The sequence below is a fragment of the Protopterus annectens genome, chromosome 11.part0, assembly GCF_019279795.1.
Source record: "Protopterus annectens isolate FY-2018-M chromosome 11.part0, PAN1.0, whole genome shotgun sequence".
Taxonomy (NCBI): domain Eukaryota; kingdom Metazoa; phylum Chordata; order Ceratodontiformes; family Protopteridae; genus Protopterus; species Protopterus annectens.
The window spans coordinates 1,522,422,121-1,522,446,061 of NC_056745.1; the positions used below are offsets into that span (position 1 = coordinate 1,522,422,121).

The 23,941-nt window shown below is 40.6% G+C and overlaps 1 protein-coding gene across 1 annotated transcript in view; it reads right to left on the minus strand.

The window, feature by feature from the left end:
• Positions 1-23,941, minus strand: part of LOC122815102 (protection of telomeres protein 1-like) — a 1,603,082-nt gene that overhangs the window by 1,514,699 nt on the left and 64,442 nt on the right. Inside the window, exon 2 of the mRNA XM_044087343.1 lies at positions 1,346-1,475. Within this exon, the coding sequence (XP_043943278.1) occupies positions 1,346-1,468 (123 nt within the window). The 5' untranslated portion in view covers positions 1,469-1,475. The remainder of the gene's footprint in view (positions 1-1,345; positions 1,476-23,941) is intronic.

The following is a 23,941-nucleotide window of genomic DNA, read 5'->3' on the forward strand; positions in this document are numbered from 1 at the left end:
GCCAGATCTAGTACACTACTCCTGTCCAGGGGAAATTTGAGCAGGAGAAAATACAGGATTAGTTTTCCATTTCTTTCTGAAACAAAAAATGGGGCCATCGAGGTTAATAGCAGCACCTTCCCCAGGGATGGGCACAACATTCTGACTAAACAGGGAAGAGTGGACTCAAACAGCCACAGAGGACATGGCTAACCCTTAGTCCACAGTGGCCGTAGGTGGTACATCAGAGGGATCCGGGATAAAAAAAATGAGTGGTTTGAGGAAGAAACTGTGGCCATAGCAGACTTACAAAATGCTAGCATGTTGTGGTGGCAAGGCTTTTGGCGGTTTAACTTTTTCTTTTTGTGGATGGAAGAAAGACCAGCAGTAGGACTGACAATCTTTTCCATGGTCAAGCTGAAAATGATGTTTATTTCCCGGGGAAAATAACCAGCACAATCCTGTAAAAAAAGTCACCTTTTTCCCAATAAAAGCAGAGTAAAAAGAACTTTAATACACTTTGCCAACCCCAAAAAGAAAATAGACACCGGTACTCCACAAAAAAATGGTTATCAAATACTTTTAACTTTTAAAACTGACAGGATAAAGTGCTCTCCCATTTAAAAGTACTGTTAAGTCTCATGACAGTCTGTTAAAACATAACCTGCTACCAGGAAAGTACATTAAAACAAATTTAAAATGTGGAAGTTTTTTTTTTCTCCAAAGGGAACTTAACTGCCCAGCAATGGAACAGCACAAGCTGACCAATCCTCGAACATCCACAGGTGAGGACTTTCTTTAGCGGTAGGAAAGCTCTGAAGGGCTTTGCACTCAAACTAGTGTTGTTAGGCAGCTCAGCTTGAGTTACCTAACAGTTTGAGTGCGCAGAAGGTGCCCTGCAGCTTTGGATGCTGTCCAGCTGTTATACCCTTGGCAGGACGTAACCTACATAGCTAGGCCTACTGAAGGCATGATCAATACGATCAACATCTAGGAATCCTAAGAGCATGGGACTTCAACCAAAACTGACAGCTGACCCAAGCAAAGGGGGACTCAGATTTTAAGAAAAGGCATGAAAGGGTTATAAAAGTACCTAAATATTATATCCACTGGAAAGGCTCTCTCATATAAACATCCAAAAATAGTTGCCAAAACTTACTCAGAACACAAGGAATTATTACAGAACTGCATTGAAAAGTACAGCCAGATTAAATTTGTTATGTTAAAGAAATGAAATATATATTGAAAAAATATTATAACATAGTACACACTTCCAAGGAAAAGCTTGTTAAACCTGATAATATCCCTCTCAACCTGTACAGTGAGACCTAATTTGGGACATTTTCTAGGCTGCCATTAAACATACCTGAATGTATTTGTCTGTACAGTCAAAGTCCAGAGTTAGTTCATTCAGATATGCTCTCCTTAAGTGTGTTCCAATCTGTGCATCAGGTGCTCCATTCACCTCTTTCAGCAGACGGACAGCCATGACTTACCTAAGAATTAAAAAAAAATTGATAGAAATATGACACTACTTTTACCACACTGATCTGCTTGCAGAATGACTACACAATGTAAAGAAGTTATTAGGTATCTTTCTAGAACTGAACACTGCACACAGCTCAAATCAATAAAAAAACTCAAAACAGTGACCAGAAGAATTTGCATTTAAACAGCAAAAAATCAAGACAGGCAAAGGTAAACTACATTTTAAAGAACTGAAATATCTTGGGTTCTGAATACTGCCAAAAGAGGTGGTGCCTGGCCGTCAAGATAATAACAACAAATAACAATATTGTTATATTACTATTACTGTTATTATTAATAATAGTCATTTGCTAACCACATAAGAGCACTTAACATGCAGTCCCTTTTCAGTGATGACCCAGAAGAAATGCTAGAGTCATACAGTAGGCAAATGAGGGTTGTAGGAATCAAACCCTGCACCCCAGGAACTACAGTTCACAGCCATAATCTTAAGCACCAACTGCCATGTTGATTAAAACAAGCAGCAACACTGAAAAAGCACTTAGTATACAGAATTATGATCAGGTCTAGGATTATAACCCAGTTATGTGCTTGAAACACATATGGTAAGAAATTCACCTCAAGACTGAAGCTGATCTGAAGCAAATGCAGATCTTTCATATTGTTCATATACTACCAGTTAAAGAAAAAAAAGAAAATGTAGAATTGTAAAGTGCTTAACGGATTTTAAAAGCTGGAAAAGCACTCCAGTTTTTGTGAAACAGGCATACCTCTCAATTTATTTGATTAATAATTCTGGACAAATCCAGAAAATAATGGGGCAGGCAAATAATAAAATTAAAAAACACTTAAAATTGTTCAAATTCACTTAAAAAGTTAACAGAATGACAGAGTTTGCATCAAAGTAAATTTTCTGAACAATAACTATGAAACTATATCTGGCATTAATGAGTGACTGTACTCAGTGATTTATGAAAAAAAAAATCAAATTTTAAGAGACAGGCAGAGCAAACTCGGGAACACTCTGCTCAATCAGGGACAGCTGACAGTGTACAACAGGCAGAAGGTAAAAAAGCTTTTAAAAGTCATCGGACACTTTATTCTGGCACATGTTTTTGTTTAAGTGTGACAAATTGAAGTTTTAATAGCTTTTACAAGCTATTTACTGGTGCATTTGTTCTTTGCTGGCTAGTACGGTTTCCAATAAGTCACTAGTGACATACCCAATCTTAACGGCACTTGTGTGTCCTTAGCAATGCTTTGTTACACACCCCAATGGGTAAATATTTCCTTATTGTGAAACCTGATCATAAATTTTCCCCCCTAGATTTCAGAGCACAGTTGTAGCACTCCATGCATACCATTTCATGTTTCAACTAGTCCAGAAATGTATTCGTCATATCCAGAGTCACATCTTATATTTTACATTACATGTAGGTACACAATAAACAAACACAAGAGGGTTTATTATTTTTACCTGAAAAAGTCCGTTATTCTAGCATAACTTCCTATGAACACATCATCTTTAAGAAATGGTCTGTTATTTAAATGTCAGCACTGAAAATGCTAAGCCGAAATAAAAGCCCCAAAACCCAGGAGAAGAGTGAAGTTTGAAAGCCACTCTTCTCCTTTAAGCTTCCTAACCCCCCCCCCGACTTATATATACTAATTTCAAGATCGCCATACCTCAGGGAAAACGGAATATTCAGAGAAATGGCATCTCGGACTTTGTATATGTAAGTCTATTCTTTTGACTGTTCAGTCTCCCTATTTTGGGACTCACTATAGCAGGTCCCAATATTTCAAATGGTTACCGTAAGGAACTCTTCACTGGCAGGTCATTCACATAAGAAACGGTTTTACTTTTCCAAGACTCAGGTTTTCTGCCCCCTAGATCTCACCATTTTGTGATACTTCAGTTTTGAGTGTCCAACAGAAGACTGTTGCTGACCCCGCCCGACAAGATTGCACGTACAGCCTTAAGACATGATCCCTAGAACTACGTCCTCATAATGATCGCATTTGAACAGTTGTAACAAAACAAACAAAAAATATATATACTCTAAGTCCAGGACTGCATGCAAAGAGGTCCTACAACTAAACAGTCAGCTTCCCCTTTAGCATTTCATCACACAATACAAATCAGTAAAAACTAAAAGAAAACTCCAGCCAAGCTAGAACTTCCACCGAGTGACCTCTCAAACCACTTGTATCAGAGGCACATGGGATATATGCAAATGACCCTTATGAACATCAGGTGTTTCAGCTATAATGCCCATGACTTATTTATTTTAAGTTGTTTCAATGGACACATAATACAAAGAGAAATTATCACAAAAAGCACACTTTCTCTCTCCAGAGAATGAAGCCTTTTTGTCACAGTTTATTGTTAAACTGCACAATTTGTGACAGACTAGTACCAGTAAGAGTGAAAGGGAAGGTCTACAAAAGGGTAGAGTCAGAGCTTGACGTGGCAGAGTTAAAGATGTTAAGATTTGCACTGGGTGTGACGAGGATGGACAGGATTAGGAATAAGTATATTAGAGGATCAGCCCAGGTTGAAAGGTTTGGAGACAAAGCCAGAGAGGCAAGATTACATTAGTTTGGACATGTGCTGAGGAGGGATGCAGAGTATATTGAGAAAAAGATGCTAAGGATGAAGCTGCCAGGTAACAGGAAAAGAGGAAGGCCTAAGATAAGGTTTATGGATGTGGCGAGAGAGGACATGCAGGTGGTTGGTGTGACACAGCAAGATGCAGAAGACAGGAAGAAATGTAAACAGTTGATCTGCTGTGGCGACCCCTAACGGGAGCAGCCAAAAGAAGAAGATTGTCAAACTGCACAACAAAACCTTAAATGTGTGTACATAAATCCATCCCTCCATCTAGATTAGAATTGTTCAACTAAAGGCCAAATGATTACTTAACACATAAGGCTTACCAACAGGTCAGAATAAAGTTTGCTACTATTTGGATAAACGTTAAAATTTTTATCTTTTTTTAATTGTATACAGTAATATTTTCTAGCACAGAATTAGAACTAAATTACCAACTTCTCATTTACTGCAAAACACTAAATCTTTACATTTCAAATATGAAAAGTAGAAACATCCAAACTCAAGTCTAGAGGTTCCAAAAGTCATCTAGAAAGTATTCAAAGACCAAAGGTGTTATGAATGGCATGTTAGGTGCTAACTGCCATGTTGTATTACCACACAGTAAACCAAACAATGATATGTCCACTACTAAAAAAAATGTTTAAATCTTTTTATTCAAGTTTTAGCCATAAGGTCAACAAAACTATATACAACAATGAATAATAATAATAATTGTACACTTTGCCCTATCATCAGTAAACACAAATTACATTAGGATAAGAAATAGTCAAACATCATCTTCCAATATTCCATAAAATAGGGATGAATACTCATGCTATAGATAAGACACTTGTGAGCTAATAAGTGGTTAGTAGCCAGGCGTTTAAAGCCATCCCATGAAAGCAAGGAAATGTCCTTCCAATTAAGTGTAATATAATATTTATCCAACATAAAAAGAGAAATTAGGACAACCGGGGGAGGGGTGAAGTAAGGTGAATTTCCAAGACAGGTGGATTTTTCATAGCCAGTAGGGTTTAACTTGTACCATTTAATTTGAAGCAAGCTTAAAAAGGCAGTCTTTTTTAATATATGTACTATTCCGTATCTGATCCGTGCATTAAACAATAGTACAGATCAGCGATATTATACTGAGATATTCTATTAATGTACGTGTAAGCTAATCGTGATAATTACTAAGAGAAGAGATGAAATAAGGGTACTTTTGTTAGTTCACATCATAGTAAATCAGTTATGCCAGCCATAATAATAACTTGCAGGAGGCTACACTGCAAACATTAATTACATAAGTAGATTATCTTAAACTGATCTGTCAAGTGTCAGGCATTCAGATAATAGCATTACATCAACAGTGAATGAGCTTTAAAAGTCCCCTTTTTCCTTCTCTTTCCCCCACTTTTCCTCTCTTTTATCATAGGGAGGTAACCTAACCATGTGTCACACGTACACTGACCCAATGTGCCACACGCATGCTGCAAACAGGTGGCAAACCAAACCAGAGAGCAATTGGAGTTATCAATTACCAAACGCCAACAACCAGCAACAATGCATTCCAACAGAAACCAACAGCAGGATGTGCAGCTAAACCAGCAACAACAACAACGGAACAGCAGACCTGACGAAGGCAAAGTACAACAACAACAAAGCTAGTCATTTCCAAACAGTGCAGGTAAACTTGGAAAAGTCCCGGGCACATAAAAGGTTCTGTACATCAACTGCAAGTTTTCACGTTCCCAGCATCAGAGAAAACGTCAGAGCATCTAAATCGGTAGAAAAAGTTAAAATAACGTTGTACTTCCTGGTTCTTATTGTTGGGTTAGCGGACCAACTAGATGGGAATCAGTAAACGGAGCAAGAGAAGGCAAAAATCCTGAATCCTGTGCTTTTGGAAGCTGCAGTACGGAGAGGGGAGGTTTCCAAGATCGATTTAAGTCGATGTGCCTTTAAGAGCCACAGGACTTCTGGGATAGTGAGGTCAAAGGGCAGGATGAAGGTTGTAGATTGTACATCGCCGTTAGGCTGCTAAAATTTAGTTCAGAAAAGAGTTAAGAGCTAAAACGTCGGTGATTAGGCAGAAAGCTGTGATTTTAAGTTGTCAGCATCACGATCAGTACAGCAGCTATGTTTGAATTCTGAACCGTGTTTCATAGTGTGCTGTATTCATCTGCTTGCAGCAATGTTCAGGTTTTTGTGTTCCATAGTCTAGTAAGCGCTTGTAGATTTTTGCACACACTATATGTAGGGTTACCACCTGTCCCACTTTGCGAGGGACAGTCCCTCTTTGGGCAGTTGTGTCCTGACAAAAAATTGCAAAAATGGCAAATGTCCTGAGATTTTAGGACACATTTATTTCCTATATTTTATGTAATAGTTGCATAAAACAGTTATTCTGCATCTAAAATACCTAAATATTGTAAGAAACAGAATAAGCAACTAAAATGCTACAAGAATAAGCTTTTATTTAGGCAAAAAACTTTCTAACCTTTGTACTGACTGTTGGTATGTGTCGGCCTGTAAAATCTGATGTTTGTACCGAAAATGTCCCACTTTGGCCATTTGAAAAGGTGGCAACCCTAACTATGTGTTGTAACAAGTATCATAGGTTTGCGTATAGATCGCTTTACTGTTTTTAGGCTTGTACACTATTCTTTTGCCCGTGAATTTTGAGGGGTTTTCCTTGTACTGTGCCTTTATATGAGAAGACCAGACACCCCAGCTGTTGCTACAAACCCACCACCTTACCTACCAGAATCAATAACTGCAGCTAAAAGTTGCAGGACCACCTTTTACGTTTTTAAGCCACTAACTATGAACACAAGTAGGAGCATCGATGCAGTTTGCCTCTCTTATTGGCTTTTGCTTAAAAGCCAGTATTTGGCTATTTTACCATCTGCTACAGATTTTCAACGTGGCATCAACTGGGGTCTCGTATCATAAAAATCAAACGCCCTTTGCTAGACAGACACACAATAGGACAGTAACTTTGTTGATTATGATACTGAGGAGGGCAGATCCACTGGAAGCCAAAAGTACAAGTGGGATTCCCTCAGCAGTTGCTGATAAAGTAGTATACAAGCCTAAAAGCAGTAAACCCATCATTCAGCAAACTTAAGGCGGTGACTTCAGTGTAAACAATGTGTGCAAAAATCTACAAGAACTTAGAGGAGTATGGAATACAAAAACCTGGACGCTGACGCAAGCAAATAAGTGCAGCACACTAAGAAACAAGGCTGAGAACTCAATAATCCAAGGTGCACAATCTACAACAGGGAACAGGAAGAAAAACGGGTGATGGGGTAGTTTTTTTTTTTTTTTACTTAACACAACCATATCTTCTTCTTCTCCTTTCAGCTTTTCCCGGTTAGGGGTCGCCACAGCGGATCGTCTGTGTGCTCATGATTGGCAGTGGAATTTTACGGTGTCGAGTTGCCAGCCCGGCACCCAATCTTCCACAGAAGGCACGCACACACTCACACCTAGGGCCTATTTAGAGTGACCAATTCACCTACTGCATGTCTTTGGGATGTGGGAGGAAACCGGAGCACCCGGAGAAAACCCACGCGACCACAGGGAGGACATACAGACTCCACACAGAAGGCACCCCAGCCAAGAATCGAACCAGAGAACCTCTTGCTGTAAGGCGGCACATAACACAACAATATGTTAAACATTATAATAATCAACCAGATAAAACTAGAGGTAGTGGAATACGAAATATCCCACATTTATTATTATTTTATTTTACATTTGTTGACTGGGCTAGTCTAACTGGATATATGTCCATTTTCAGTAGAGGCCCAGGGAGATAAGCTCCGAGGAAACAAACAAAATCACATATACAAAAATTAATGTATACAATGAACATTGCAGGTGCAGTACAGAGAGTAATCAAAGAGGTCATTCGTTCATAACAGTGCAAAATACACAGATACAATTAGTACAATACAAAATGTAGTTGCAATACTCATAAAGAAAAAGATGGCAGCTGAATTATACAATATATTAGTAAAAGTAGTCTCTTTAATAAGATTCTGAAGATGTAAGTAATAGTATAGAAGGACAAGGTAAGTTGTTATTAAGAAAAGGAACTTGATTACTGAGAAGAGTAGGGTAGGTTAAACCAAGTAAGAAGAGCTAGTTGATCAGTCAGGTTTAGTACAGGGGCACAACCAGTGTGTTCTGAGGAAAAGTTTCAATTTGGTTTTAAAGAGTGATATAGAGGGAAGAAAGAAAAGTTTGTTAGGAAGAAGGTTCCAGGATTTTCCAACAGTATTAGAGAAAAGAGAGTCCCCAGCCCTGTTTTTTGATTTACAAATATTTACAAGAAGTTTATGTGATGATTGTAAGGTCTTTAGATTGTTGTAGGGGTAATGAGGGTAGATAGTATACGGGTATTGGTAGGTTGGTAAAGGGTGTTATGGGCAATGGTCAGTTGGTGGAATTTAAGCTGATTTTGTAATTCAAGCCACCCTAGATGCTTTAGATTAAAACAGTGGTGGGTTCTGAAAGGGTTACTTTTAGCAAATCTGGCTATGTTATTGTAGGAGTTTTCCATTTTATTAAGGTTGTTTTTAGAGAGATTAGTATATAAATGGCTGAGGCATAGAGGAGAGTAGAAATTAGATGGGTGTGAGCAATAGTTATTCTAGCTGCAGGAGAGAGGAAGGGTTTGATCTTTTAGAGAGAGCCTAGTTTTCTATTAACAGATTTTAGAGTATTGTTAATATGGGTGTCAAAGTTAAGGTTGTTTTCTATGGTGATACCTAGTAGTTTGGTAGTTGGATCTGGGGATATGAGAGTACCATTATTGGATGTTACTGTGAAGTCTATTGGGGGGGGGGGGGGGGACTTACAAGTAGGAGTAAAAAGGAGGAGTTTAGTTCTTTTGGGGTTGAGAAGGAGACGGCGCTGTGTAAACCATTGTTCAACTATGTAAAACACATTTTGGGTAAGGGAGTGAAGTTCAGATATAGATGTGGCTGAGCATATAAGTGTGGAATCATCTGCATATTTTATGCATGTAGCTTGGGAGATTGCTAGGTGAAGATTGTTGATAAATATAGAAAACAGGAGAGGCCCTCATATGGACCCTTGAGGAACACTAATGTTAACGGGCAGATGGGTAGATAGAATGTTATGCCAAAGTACAGCCTGTTGTCTGTTATCTAAGTAGGACTGGAACCATTTTATAGCTAGTGCATCTAGTGACGGATTTGAGGATATTTATAAGTTGTTGTTGCCTTTCGGCTTTTCCCGGTGAGGGGTCGCCACAGCAGAACTCCGGTCCGCTAATGATTGGCAGTAGATTTTCACGGTGCCGAGTTGCCAGCTCGACGTCCAACCTTCAACGAAGGCACGCCCGTTCACGCATGTCTTTCGGAAAGCCACTCGACCCGCGGGGAGGACATACAAACTCCACACAGAAGGCACTCCCCGCACACTAGCTGAGAATCAAACAGGAGAACCTCTTGCTGTGAGGCAACAATGGTACCGCTGCACCACCGCAGATTTAATTGAGGATATTTATAAGTATCTGGTGATTTACCATATCGAATGCCTTAGACAGATCTATAAACAGTGTAGAGGAAAGCATATTGAGGTTACGTTTTTTGTTAATACAGTCAGTAAAGGAAAGGAGGGCAGTAGTAGTGCTGTGGGAAGGTCTGAAACCATGTTGAGAGTTTGAAAGTAAGTTATTTTGGATTAGGTGGTCTAGCAATTGTCTGTGGATGCATTTTTCCATGATCTTTGCTAAGGAAGAAAGTAGGGCTATGGAATGGTAAATGGAGAGTTCAGTAGAGTTCCCACCCTTGTAAAGGGGGATAATATGGGATACTTTCCAGATTTTAGGAATGTGTCCTTCACTGATGGTTCTATTGATGAGAATGGAAATGGGATAGGCAATAGATTTGGCTGCCTTTTGTAGCTATTCAGCGGGTAGCTAGTCTGCTGAAGGAGTGCACGGTTTCAGTTTTTGGGTAAGGGTAAGAATATATGTTGTTGGGACTAGTTGGAAGAGAAATGAAGGGGATGAGTTAGAGTTGGATATAGTTAAGTTCTGAGTAGATAACTGACCGGCAAGAGTTTGAATGGCCTCAGTGAAAAGGGTATTAAAGGTATTAGCAGTCTGCTTGGGATTCTCCTGGTCTGTGCCTTGTGGGTTTGGTGTGATGGCTTGACCTGGGTGTAATAATTGATTAATACTCGCCCAGAACTTTTGTGGTTTATTATAGCGAGTCTGCTGGAATTGTAGGTAGTAGTTTCTTTTGTCAGACAGTATAGCTTTTTTAGTTTCATTTCTCAGCTGTCTGAAGTTTTGTTGGTCTTCTGGGTTTTTAGTTAAACAAGATTTATTCCAGTATTTGTTTCCGAGATGGATTTTTTGCCTGGTTTCTTTTGAAAGCCATAGGGCAGATTTAGTTCTCAATCTAATAAAGCGGGTTGGTGCATGGTGGTCTAGTATGGCTAGGAAGTTAGAATTAAAGTAATTAACAGCTTCCTCCAGCATGAGGTATTTTAAGGGAGACAAGTTACATGCTCTTAGTTCTCTCTGGAAGAGATCCAGGTTGAAGTTTTTCTTGGTTCTAATGGTCCTAGATATGGTTGGATTAGGTAGATTGGATTTAAGCTTGATGATGTAGGTTAGTGAGTGGTCACTTACATCATCAGGGAGGGTTCCAGCTTCATATGTGTGGGGATGATTATTTATGAGAATCCAATCTAAGGTACTTCCTTTCTTATTAGGCTTGTTTATCCTGGTAGGGGAGGTAATGGTTTGAGAAAAAAATAAAAAGGTTATTATGGCTGGTAGAGTGGCTACTGCTACAACACTTCCAATCAATGTTAAAATCACCTAGGATTATGGTTTCTTGGGGTAAATTTTGGAATAACCAACAAAGGTTATTTTCTATGGTGGCAATGTTATTACTAGGAGGAAGGCAGATACAGATAATATAGATAGCCTAGTACCAACCTATGAACCTATCGGCCCTAAGGCCTATGCAAGCCTAGCCATAACAATTCCCTGGAAATTTCTTTCCACAATATTTACTTCTCAGGGCCCCTGTTTAGCAGGGTGACTGACATGACGGATTTGAATGTATTAAGTTGAAGCTTGGTAATTTCCGCATTGGATTCTTGAGGTGGTTTATAGTCGTAGGTAGTAATCTGTAACCCAGATTTAAATAGGAAAGCTACACCACCACCCTTTTTGTTTGCACGGTCAAGTCACAAAATATTATAACCGAGTGTGATGACTTCATTGTCTTTAGTTACAGGTTTTAACCAAGTTTCTGTTAAACAAAGAATGTCAAAGGAGTAGACTTCCAAGAGAGCATGGAGTTGTGCAACTTTGTTATTAATGCTACGTATGTTGAGGTGAGCTAATAAGAGCGAGTTAGGTGGTTTGGTAAGGGAATGGATAGTAGAGAGGTTGGGGTTGAGGAGTTGAGTGGTAGTAGCAGTTGTTGGGCCTGGGTTTGGGTGAATGCCTTCATCTCTTAAAGAGAAGAGTAGTGTTTGAAGTCTAGGATTGGGAATTTACTATTTAGAGGTAGAGACTTTTCTGGGATTGGGAGAGTCATATCTAATGTGGGCTATCCTATGGTATTTTGCTAGTAGATAGCTGGGTGTAGATGTTATGTTAACATGGTTAGTGAAAATAGGTAGAGAAGGAGAGGTAGTTAGCTTATTGAGGTAGAGAAGGTGTGGATATAATGGGTGTTCATAGTAGGTTAGCAGATAGCCCGCGGTGGTGGTGCTGCGGTAGCATTGTCGCCTCACAGTAAGATGCTGTCCGGTTCGAATATCAGCTAGAGCGTCTTCTGCGTGGAGACATGCGTGAATGGGTGTGCCTTCAATGAAAGTTGTGCGTCAGGGCTGGTAACTCGGCACGTAAAAATCAACTACCAATCATTAGCAGACCGGAGTTCCACTGTGGTGACCCACAACCGGGAAAAGCCGAAACACAACAACAACATAGTAGGTTAACAGGTAAGCTAAAGTTAGAGGTGGTAGAAGTGTAAGTATGAGTAACCTCTGTAAGAGGGCTGGGGTGGGTAGCTTATACATCTGGAAGGGTAAGTTGTTAGGTTGCTGTTATATGCTCAGAGGTATACTAGGTGTGGAAAGGAATAGGTGGAGGGTGTGGTGGGAGAGAGAGGGAGTGGTAAGTGAAAGGAGGGAATTGGAGTTAAGTGGCCAATGGTGAAGGGTTTGTGACTGGTGGAAGAGGGAAGGGGTGTGGTTAGATGGTATAAGAGAAGGACCCCTGGGGGTGGGTGGAATTTGGGGGTAGGGGAGTGGAGTGAGCCCGAACTGAAGGAAAGTTAGGCAAGTCAGGAGTGGGAAAAATCAAAGATAAAACAGAAGTCTGAGAAAAAAAAACAGGTGGGTGTAGACAGTTGAAGTAAAGGGTAAGTGAGAAAATAAGAGCAGGTCTAGGACTTAAGAGATGTAGTGTAATTACAGAAGAAATACGGAGGTATAAGCACGAGATAAAGGATGGGATAAGGGTGCCACCTAGTGGGCAGATCTGGTATTGCAGGTAAGTATGTAAGGGAGCTAGCTGGTTTAGAACTAGGGAAGGAGTGATAGCTAGTAAAGGGGGTTATTATAAAGTCGAAGAGGTTTGTTGGATACAGGGTAGATAGGAGGTGGGGTAAAGGCTGCTGGCTGTTCAGGCTCATAGCATACTTTAGAATCTCTAAAGCAATAGTACATGGTAGTCAGCTTTTCAAGCAGGACTTAAGACAACCACATACTTTCTTGCTTCCTTGAGAGAGGGTGCAGGGAAAATAAGGCTGTTAGACGAGGCCACAGGTATTTCAATAGGGTCCTTTGTCATCAGGTAGGTAGGTTCTTAGAGACTATATCAGGAACAGTGCAATGGGGAGCAGGGTACTTTTAGGGAGAAAGAGAGACAAACGTGGAGGAGAGAAAAAAAGAGTTCACACATAGCAGGTAGTTATGACAAACACAAAAGCTTTACATGAAGACACAATTAATAAAGTAGGTTATATTCATGCCTTTATTTTTGAAAGAAGCTATTGAAATCACTTTTAAGCTAGTAGTATTGTGACATTATAAAGTAGTCTAAACTATCATTTAGAGGAACTCTGAATCAGGTTTACTGAAATTGGGAGCAAGCAAAAACAAAAACATAAGCTTCTAATATCCAAATATAAACTATACCAGCAAAAACAAAAAATAACTGGAAAGCTATCTTACAGAGAAATTACTGTACTACTCTATGCAGGGACAGTGAGTTTACAGTGTGGAATACAACACTGAAATTACTGTACTACTCCATGCAGGGACAGTGAGTTTATAGTGTGGAATACAACATTGAAAAAAAGAAAAATAATACCATCACTTATTAGAGATGCTACACCTGGGGGGCTTTCAGCTGCAATTAGAGCAAATATGGCATCCAGGGTTTTTAAAACCTTTGGTGTGTTGTACCTGAGCAATCACTTGGGGGTGGGGGAAGGGAGGGAAACCTTCAATTGGAATTTCAAGTAGCAGGGGAGAATCCAAGGGACTCTGCTAAACCTAGCTAATTATCAAGGACAGCCAAGGAAATAACGTAAACATACAGGCACCCGTGTTCAAGGACTGGAAGGTTTCTCAAAAAAAACTGTGTGTAGGAATACACCACAAGTGGAAGTTGTATGCTGCTTACTAGTCTGCAATGGCAGATTTTATTCCTTTTATATTTGTATTCCCCTTTGCTCATTGTTTGCTGCACACAATGTAGCTAAAGATAAAAGCAGCTGGGGAATTTGCACCTCTGTTTGGTGTTTAGTGAAGAACAAGTATTGAGGTGGAGGGACTGAAGGCTATGACTGTTGAGAGGGGCTAAGTACCTTAACATACAACAAATTATCAACAGTGAAACGGATGGGGGTGGGCTAAGAGGAAGAAGGTTTGCAGCTATTGCCCCTGGGGTATGCACTCTAGCTGAATGTAACAGATTTCAACAAGGCATAACAGTAGTTACAAAAGCTGGCACCTACACTACACAAGCGGCAACAACAAGGTTCCTGGAGTTAAACCAGGGGCTGCAGTTTACATAAAGGAAGGTTGCAGAAACTAGTTCTGCATTTACTTGGGAAGGGCTGCTCCTGATCCTAAAACACTCACTTTTCGACTACCTGATTAAACCAGTTTTGGGCGGCTGTGCTGCACTACCAGTCTTTCCCAGCATTCACTGTGTGCACAGCAGGGAAAGTAATCTTGAATGGGGTACCAACTTATCATCAAAAAGGTCCATGTCCGCACACACACAGACAATTCAAGGGAATGCCAATACACCAAGAAAAGTTGTTTTTGGAGAATGAGGTAAGAAATCAGACCACTCATAGACAAGGGGAAGGCATGCAGAATCTGCACAGAAGACAGCACAGAGGCGAACCAACATGGAAAACCAAGCAAGTGAGGCACCAGCACTGACCTGCACCACTGTACTTGCTCACACCTAATACCAATGTGCCTAAAGAAAGTATTTCAAATTTAAAAGTAGATGACCATCAGAAGAAATGTTGACAGCTGTATTGTTCAAAATACACAACTATTTGGATTCAAGTCATAAAATCTAAAGAGTAGTAGACATAATTAAAAGTAGTATTGTCACAAGTAACTCAAAACCAGCTCATCATTTCCACAAAACATCTGACCTCAACAATACTGGATTAAAAGTCACCAGGTAACCTTAATTCAGATCTTATACAAAATCATATATATGTGGTTTCAGAATCAGGAAGAACTCCAATGGTTCTAGGAAATGGTTCTTGCCACATACCTGCCTTCCAGTTTATAGCCTGCTACAGACCACCCTCCCAAACCCAGGAACCCCACTCGGCCTTCCTGAGAACACTGGAAAATATGAAGGTCTCTCCAAACACCATTATATTGGGCGACTTCAACTACCCAAACATAGACTGGGAGCATTGCTTTAGCTCCAACATCACCACCAATCATCACCAATATGGGGACTCTATGCTCTAGACCAGAAGTGTATCCCTCACTGGTAAGATCAGACCATAAACTAATCTCACTGGATATTCACATCCCGACCCCACCCCCTGCCCAGAAAACCACAGTGAAAAACTTCTCTAAAGCAAATTTCACACTCCTCAAAACCGAGGTGGAATCCTTCAAAGCCCCCGAGCCTGTGGAAAATACAGCCCAGACCGCAGAATCCTTTATAAACGCATTCTATGAACACCTTCAGGAATGCATGGATCATGCAATCCCAAATAAAACCAAGACCCAATCCTCCAAAGGCAGGCGTCCTGTCTGGTGGACCCCAGCCATAAACAAACTATACAATAGAAGGAGGAAGCTACTACATGATAGAGCAAAATCCCAAAAAGGGAAGGCATCTCTGATCAGTATTAGCAAAAAACTACGGGCACTCATAAAATCGTCTAAGGCCAGCTTCAAGAGAAAAATTGCACAGGACACTAAGGATAATCACAAGGCTTTCTTTAGTTATGTTAGGAACCTGGGTGGGAATTCCCAGATATGCTCAGATTTACTCCAAAATGACAAAAATACATTGAACCCACAGACATTGCCAACATCCTAGCCGACAGGTTCAGCGCAAACTCCCCCCCCCACCAAAAGGGCAAATATCTATCCCAGCAGAGTGCTGCCCCCATGACATCTCAGATGCTCAGGTAACAGTCGCCCTCTCCAAAGCAAAAAACACAGCATCAATGGGACCAGACGGTGTCCCGGGCTGCGGCCTACATGAACTCCAAGAAGAGCTAAACCCAAACATAAAACTACTGTTCAATCTCAGCCTTACTACAGGATATGTACCCAAAGAGTGGCGTACAGCAGCAGTGGTCCCTCTCCACAAAGGTGGTGCCTCAACGGATCCTGGAAACTCACCTCATAAGCCTGACTAGCTTGGTCTGCAAAGCTATGGAAAGGAACATCATGGACCTCATAAATAAAGATATTGGGGACCTACAGACACTGGACCCTACCCAGTTCGGCTTTGTTAAGGGCAGACCCTGCCTCTTAAACCTGGTTGATTTCTTTGAAACAGTCACCAAGGCCATTGACGAGGGGAAGGTGGTCCACACAGCCTACCTGGACCTCGCAAAAGCCTTTGATACAATACCCCACTCAGGCATTATAGATAAGCTCACCAGCTTAAATATAAACCCCTATGTCACTAGATGGGTTGCCAACTGGCTCAAGTACAGAACCCACATGGTTAGAATTGCTGGAGCCATGTCAGTCTCCAAACCAGTTACAAGTGGCGTCCCACAAGGCTCAGTCCTGGGACCTCTCTTGTTCGGTATATATTTCTTGGAGGTACAGGCCAACATGGAAGGACTGTGGCTGACCAAGTTTGCAGATGACTGCAAACTGGGCACCATAATCGACTCTCCAGCCGACACAAGCATCCTCCAAAAGGGCCTCATAGAAACAGACAACTGGTGTCAGAGCCATGGCCTCAAGCTAAATGCCAAAAAGTGTAAAGTCATCCCCTTTGGCAAAAACAAAGTGCCCACAAATTACCACATAGGTGGTAATCTATTAAGTACAGAAGTAGTAATTAGGGACCTGGGGACCCAAGTTGATAGCAATCTCTCATTTGACAACCACATGGCCAAAGTGGTTAGAAAAACATTTTATATAGCCCACCTAATCATGAAGGGATTCACATCTAGATCAGGGGAGGTCATCGTGCCTCTTTACTCATCCCTCATCAGGCCCATAATTGAGTACAATGCCCCTTTTGGGATGTACCTTACCAGACACCTGCAGCAACTGGAAAGACCCAAAAGTACCTCACCAAGAGGATCAAAGGGCTCAAACAGATGCCACATGCTGCCCGGTTAAAGAAACTCCAGCTCTACTCAGTGGCATACCGCCTGCTCAGAGGCGATCTGTGCCTGACGTATAAAGCCATGTCCAACCCAGAATTAATGGACATGCTGCACCTCAGAAAATCCAAATCCCATCGAGCTATGCGCTTGAGACTTGAACCTTAGCACTGAAATAAATAGGACATGCTGGAGGGACAGATGCATAACCCAGAGGCTCCCTTCACTCTGGAATAAAATCCCAGTCCAGGTTAGGCAGAGTCCCTCATTGACTCTCTTCAAGAGGAATCTTGATGAGTGGATGGGAGATCGTAGGTTTACCCCGGGTATCACGTCTGTGTCACTGTTAGACAGAGGCACAGTATACTAACCTCAAAAAAGGGCATAGCAAAATTAATTTAAAATGGGTGGCGAAAGCCAAACACACTCTGGCTAGGCTTATAAATGCCCTAGGGCAGATAGCCTAGTATGAACCTATGAACCTATAAATGCAGAGATGGTTCATGACTGGTTTAAAGCATGTGTTTGAGATGGCCAGTGGTCAGCAGTGAATTAGGAAGAGAATCCAGAAAACGAAGGTTCATGATTTAAAAATTACAAGCTTTTCACCTACTGGCATGTAAGTAAATCTTTTTGTTTTCTATGGTAATAGTCTATGTTATAAGTAAATTTCACAAAAGTTTCAAAAAGGCAGATGCTTTTGATGGACACGTTTGTGACTGTTTCAGTCTTGCTCATGCAACAGAATGTACTTTGCTTTGTTTAATCTGTCTTGGCCGGTAATAATTAAATGCCTGTAAAAATTATGTTCATTGCTGTATTTAATCTCTGCTAGCATGTGCGATGATGTGAGGTATTCCTAGCTATGCCAGCAGAAGTAGGGCAGTGGATGTATAACATACGCCAGCATAGCTAGCTGGAGTTATGTAAAGAATTATATGTCATTTGTGTATTAAACTGATTTGAATAGGTGCTTGCATTAAAAATGTATTTGTAAAGCTGCTTGTGTTAAAAATGTTCCAGCAGTGGGTCCTGCTGGACAAAAAAAGAAATATAGCTATATGTCCGGCTTTAATGTAACTGTTGAAATGAATATATTGTAATAGAGAATACTGGAAGAGAAGAGGTTAATCTAAGTCCAACTAACTTTGAAAAATAGTCTAAATTTAAATTAACAGAATCAGGCCATAAAGACTGTATCTTACACTTCTGAGTGCAGACAGAGACAAAATGTCTGTGAAAACCAGGACCATGAATCCTACTGTATTGTCCTTAGGGGATAACTAATTGCTACCGTGAAAGAGTGGAAGTTTGTGAAATGGTTTTATAGCTTCCACATGCTATAACATATCTTAGCAAAGCTGTGTATATGTGTGTGTGTGTGTGTGTCTGTGTTGTAACACATATGTGCAAGATTCTGGCTCAGTTTCTAGTAAACAGGGTAGTGTAGGAACCAGAGTCAGGTGACCAGATGTATGTGATGTCATTCTGTAAGCCAGTACTGAAATGATGTTTTAATACAAGATGAGACAGAAATCTCAGGGCAGTCTGTTTTTGAAAACTGACAAAGAAAGATCACTCATTCACTTCATATTGTCTTGCTTTAGTAAGTGACCAGGGAATAGTATTTTTTTTTATATCAGTCAGGAAAATACAGGGAGATTAGTTAAGTACTGTTTTTCTGTATCTGTGTGAATCAGTATTACTTTTAACCTGTGATTGAAACTCTGTTTATTGTAAATAGATATTTAGTGTTTTCATGTTTTCAACCAAAAGAAGGATAAGAAGCATTGTATTTTGGCCTTCTATGTCTAAAGATATAGAGAAGAAAACTCTAGTATGTTCAATATGCAGCGGCACCGAACCACATCAACAAAAAGAACCGCTTCAGCTAACCAAATTCCTGAATTACCATGGTCACTGGTTGCTGTAGATATTTTCGAATGGAATGGTCAGCATTCCTTGGTGTTAGTAGACTCTTACTCAAATTGGTTCAGAATTGACCTACTTCCTAAACTCACATCCAGTGCAGTCATTAGAAAATTGAAGAGACATTTTTCTGTCCATGATATTCTGCATAAAGTCATGTCTGACAATGGTGCCAGTTTACTAGTCAGCAGTTCAAGAAATATGCCGAGTCTTGGGACTCTTTTCAAATTACCATTAGTCCTGAATATCCATAAGCCAATGGTTTAGCTGAACGTGCAGTTCATAGTGCAAAGTATTTGCTGAAGAAATCTAAAAGGGATGGTACCAATGTTTTCCTTAACTTATTCAATCTCAGAAACATTCTTCGAGACAACCTGCTTGTTTCGCCTGCTCAAAGACTGGTGTCCAGACAGACACGAACAACTCTTCTAATCAGTAAACAATTGTTAGTACCAAACGCAAATAACAGAGTGGTCAATGCTCAACCTTAGAGAAAACGTCAGTCACAAAAGTTGTACTGTGATAAGACCAGTAAATCCCTTTGACCATTGTTACGGGGAGAAGTTGTGAGAATGCAAAGGTTATGATCGTGTAGGAATCACGAAGGACATTTGTGAGGAACTGGGATCTTGCATCATACAATCTAAAGAAATGGATTACAGAAGGAACCGCAGATGTGTTACAGGTCTCAGAACCAGTGCCACAGCAGACTGCCTGTGCCAACAGCTCTAACTTCCAGAGTGACTCCTCAACTGTTTAAATTCAAAAGAACAGTGTGCTTTCTTTAAACAACTCTGATATAAACCCAAATGTTCCAGTATTGAATGAATCCCACATACTGTCCTTCTTGCTAAACCCAGTCAGAATTTCTATACAACTAGATTGGGTATAATTTACAAACCCAATCCTAAATACGCAGTGACTTGGACTTGAAATCAAATCAGTTATGTTTTGTTGGAATGCTGAAATAATGTCTAGCTGTTAAATATATTTTTGTTCTTGTATTTTACAATGTCGAACAAAATTAAAGAGGGAGGATGTAGATCAGTGTGCATACTGAACCTAGTCCGCCACTGTAGCTAGAAAGTACATGCATATAAATTACCACGCATATGCAAGATCAGTGCCATTTTGTGTAGTTACTCAGTGTGAATGTAATCTTGAATCGAGATGAGTGTGTGTGTGTGTGTGTGTGTGTGTGTGTGTGTGTGTGTGTGTGTGTGTGTGTGTGTGTGTGTTAGAAGTAACAAGTTAGTCAGTAAGCATATGAAGTTCGAAGTATATGTATAAATTACAGCTCCTGATGTGTGTATGTATAATAAACAACTTGAACACATACCCAGCCTCAGTCTCATTTGAGTACATAAGACATGAGACAGTGATGACCTATTCTTTTGTGATAACAGGCAAAGGAATGGTAGGGGATATTTCTTGGGAGTGACAGAAGCTGCTGATGGTGTAAATCTGAGGCAAATTTATCGGCCAGCAGGGTTGCTGTTTCTTTTGGCTGAGTATAGGTAGTGCCATTTACAGCCAAATTAGCACATTGTTGAGTGTTTCCATTAAGATTTCGGACAAAACTAAAAATGCTTTGTGGTTATCTTTTGCTTGGGAGGCTATTTTGGTTTCCTATTTAGGTTTTGAAGACTAGTTTCCTGATTTGCCTGTGGAGACCAATAAGAGATTTTTTTCTCTGTTGCGCACCCTTCCACTTACTTCTAGACAGGAATTTCTTCTTTCTCTTGTATAGTCTATGCCAGGGATCCACTAGGGTGGCTTGTTTTTCTGGCTAGACCTGGGTTTAGTTCGGTCAGGTACTGCTGTTTCTATGCAGTTGTTTAAGTGGTTGTACAGGGCATTTGTGTATATGTATGCTTGGGCTTCCATGTTTTTGGGGTTAGGAGGAGGTTTGAAATTTTCTATGCTGTGACTTCCCCACTTTGGGACAGTAATCAAGGAGCCTCAATCCTCACCACTGACACTGGAGAGGGACATTCACTAGGAACAAAAATGATACAGTCTTTCCAGATTCAGCTCTCTGCATCATGCACAATTTCCCATAAGAGCACACAGGGAACACTCAGCTCAGGGTATGGATTTCTCTCTCTCTCTCCAAGTCCCCAGTAAGGCTCCGTACTGGCACAACTGTAGAGTTAAGTCCTCAGCCGAGTGTCCAAGCCAAGTCCTCCACCACAGTCTGTGAAACCAGTGCTTTGTGCCCCTGCTCCAAGTAGCTGACACACACACTCTGAAATTTGAATTGTGCACACACACACACACACACCTAGGAAAGGCTGGCACAGGTTTACTAGCTATGACCCCTTCTGCCCAGACGATAAGGTAGCTACTGTCACCAGTCATTCCCAAGCCAGCTACTCTACGGCTCTTACAAGGGTACCAAATTATACTGAATGAAATTAATATGAATACAAATGGTAGTTTGACCAATGCAGTAAGGCTTTGAAGAGTGGCCACAGAGTCACCAAACAGATATGAGTACTCTCAAAGGTTAAAATATTCTCTAAAGAGCCAGCCACAAGGAAAAGTTTAAATAAGGTTACTAACAAATAATAAAATGACATACGAATACTAAATATTTATTTACAATAAACACCAGCATTTCAACCACAGGACATGCTAAAATAACTCAGATGAATAGATTCACACAGGTACAAAAAAAGTACTTAACTAATCTCTCTATATTTTCCTGACTTATCTCAAGAGATACTATTCCCTGGTCACTTACTAGAGCAAGGCAAGGTGAAGTAGGAAAGTGATCCTTCTATGTCAGGTTTCCAAAACAGAGTGCCATGAGACTTCAGTCTCACCTACTATTAAACATTATTTTAGTGATGGATTCCAGAATTACATCACATACACATGGTCATCTGACTCCTGGTTCCCATGCCAACCCCCATTGCTAGAAACTGCCAGGATTTAGCACCTGTGTGTCAATAATACATGCACACAGAGCCTTGCTAAGATCTGCTGCAGCTCCTTGAAGCCATAAAACAGCAAAACACTTCCACTCTACCTGCAGGAGCTAATAAACCATACTTGTTACAGACATTGCATCTCTGGCTTCATTCAGAACTGTGAGATAACATCTTTATAACGTAGGCCCAGTAATTTAGTTAATCTCCTCTCTTCCAGTATCCTCTGTTAAAACAAATACATTTAAACAGTTACAACAACACATGTATATTTCTCTTCTATCCAGCCTGGCACATTTGATACATTTTTTACATAAACAACTTTGCAAATACATTTTCTGCACAAGCATTTGTACAAATCAGCTTGATATACAAATGACGTACAATTCTTTATAAAAGTCTAGCTAGCTGTGCAGACATATGTTACACATCCATTGCCCTACTTCTCCTGGCATAGCTGGCAATGCCTCACATTGTCACATATGATATCTCTTAACAGAAGGTAATTTGCCTTGGAAAATTTTTCAGAGTTTTAGGGTTTGATGGGTGTTCTATCATTACGTTTACTTCAGAGAAGACTGATTTATGATCTGATCTTATCAATGAGAAGGACAGTATACTGAGGGGGTGCAAATATCCCCCATGTTTGTGAGTACTAATGTCAAGGATATTTCAGCCCCTAGTGGGAGTGCAGACTAGCTGCTCCAGAGCATTTGCATTTACAAACTCCAAGAATTTATGAGCCTGCATGTTAGTGGTCATGTACATTTCACAGTTTATGGAGGAGTAGTTAAAATCACCCATGAGTAGAGTGTTGGGCTGAATGGTAAGTGATTCTAGTAACTTCAGGTATGCAAAATGGTTTTCATGGTTGGAGACCTGTAGCTATTGATGATATGGTGGAGGATTTTGCCTATGGTCAACTGGACATGCAGTAGCTTAACTGAGTCATCCTGCTTGACCAATCTAGAGGTGCAGTTATTTTTATGTAAATGGAGGCACCTCTTCCTTTCATTCTTTTCCTTTTCAGAGGGTGGTCTGAATATGTGATGGGCATTGTAGCCTTCCACTGCTGGGGTGCTTTCCACAGCCGTGAACCATGTCTCTGTAACTGCATGGATGTCAACACTCTTCAGGGTGAGGACAGCTTCTAGGGAGTGCAGTTTTTTGTTAAGACTCTTAGCATTGAACGGTAGTACTTTCAGCTTGGTAGAAGAAGATTGTCTTATGCTGATAGGTCTGTTGGTTTGGCACTGCCTAAAATGGCACTAAAGGGGATGGCTGAAGCCTTAGCCAGTGTTCAAAAACCTAGCAGTGACAGGTGCATCACTGGCAAAGCAGTGTGGTCTGTTGATCATGTTGTCCCAAGCTGACAAATTCTGGATCCCCTTGGAATGACACCAGTAGCTAAGCCTGTTATTGAAGTCGGTCATTTTCTGTTTGTATTGTGGTATCATTCTTGGTGAGTGTAGAATGGTGCTGAGTGTGAGACTCATACCAGCCTGCGACATGTATTCCGAGAGGTCCATCATGTCTCTCTTCATATAGTCTAGGGAAGTACACCTCAGGTCATTCACACCCACATGGTCTATGGCTGAGTCATACTGGTACTTGTGGTTGAGTGACCAGAGTACCTGCATGATCTGGCAAATGCTGAACATGACAGGCAAGTGACTGTAGCCCTCTCTTTATCCAACCTGGTTGGGGGGGGCAAGTGCCTCACGATGGAGTATTTAAGACCAAGATGTTTCATTATTTGGTGTTTCATCTTAGAGGCTTGCTTATAGAGGCACTGCGATGTGTATTTTTATGTGTAGTGGTTGATTTTGTTTGCAAGTGGTTTCTGAGGGCAGTGTTTGGGAGACCTCTGAGGTTTTGGTAAGTTACTTGTGAGTTTTGAGGTTTTGGTAAGTTACTTGTGAGTACCTCTGCATATGTGGTTTTATGTGCTTAGACTTTATTTAGTAAGGGAAATGATGTGCATGTGCTGACAGCCTGTTTGTCATCTGATTTGTCTGCATGTGAGAGTCATGGCTCACATTTCATAGTGTAGTTGCATCTCTCACATACTGCATTTGTTTCAGGATTAAGTGGTTGCCAGTATACACAAGACAATTGGTACATTGCCTCGGGATGCCCATGTCCACCAGAGT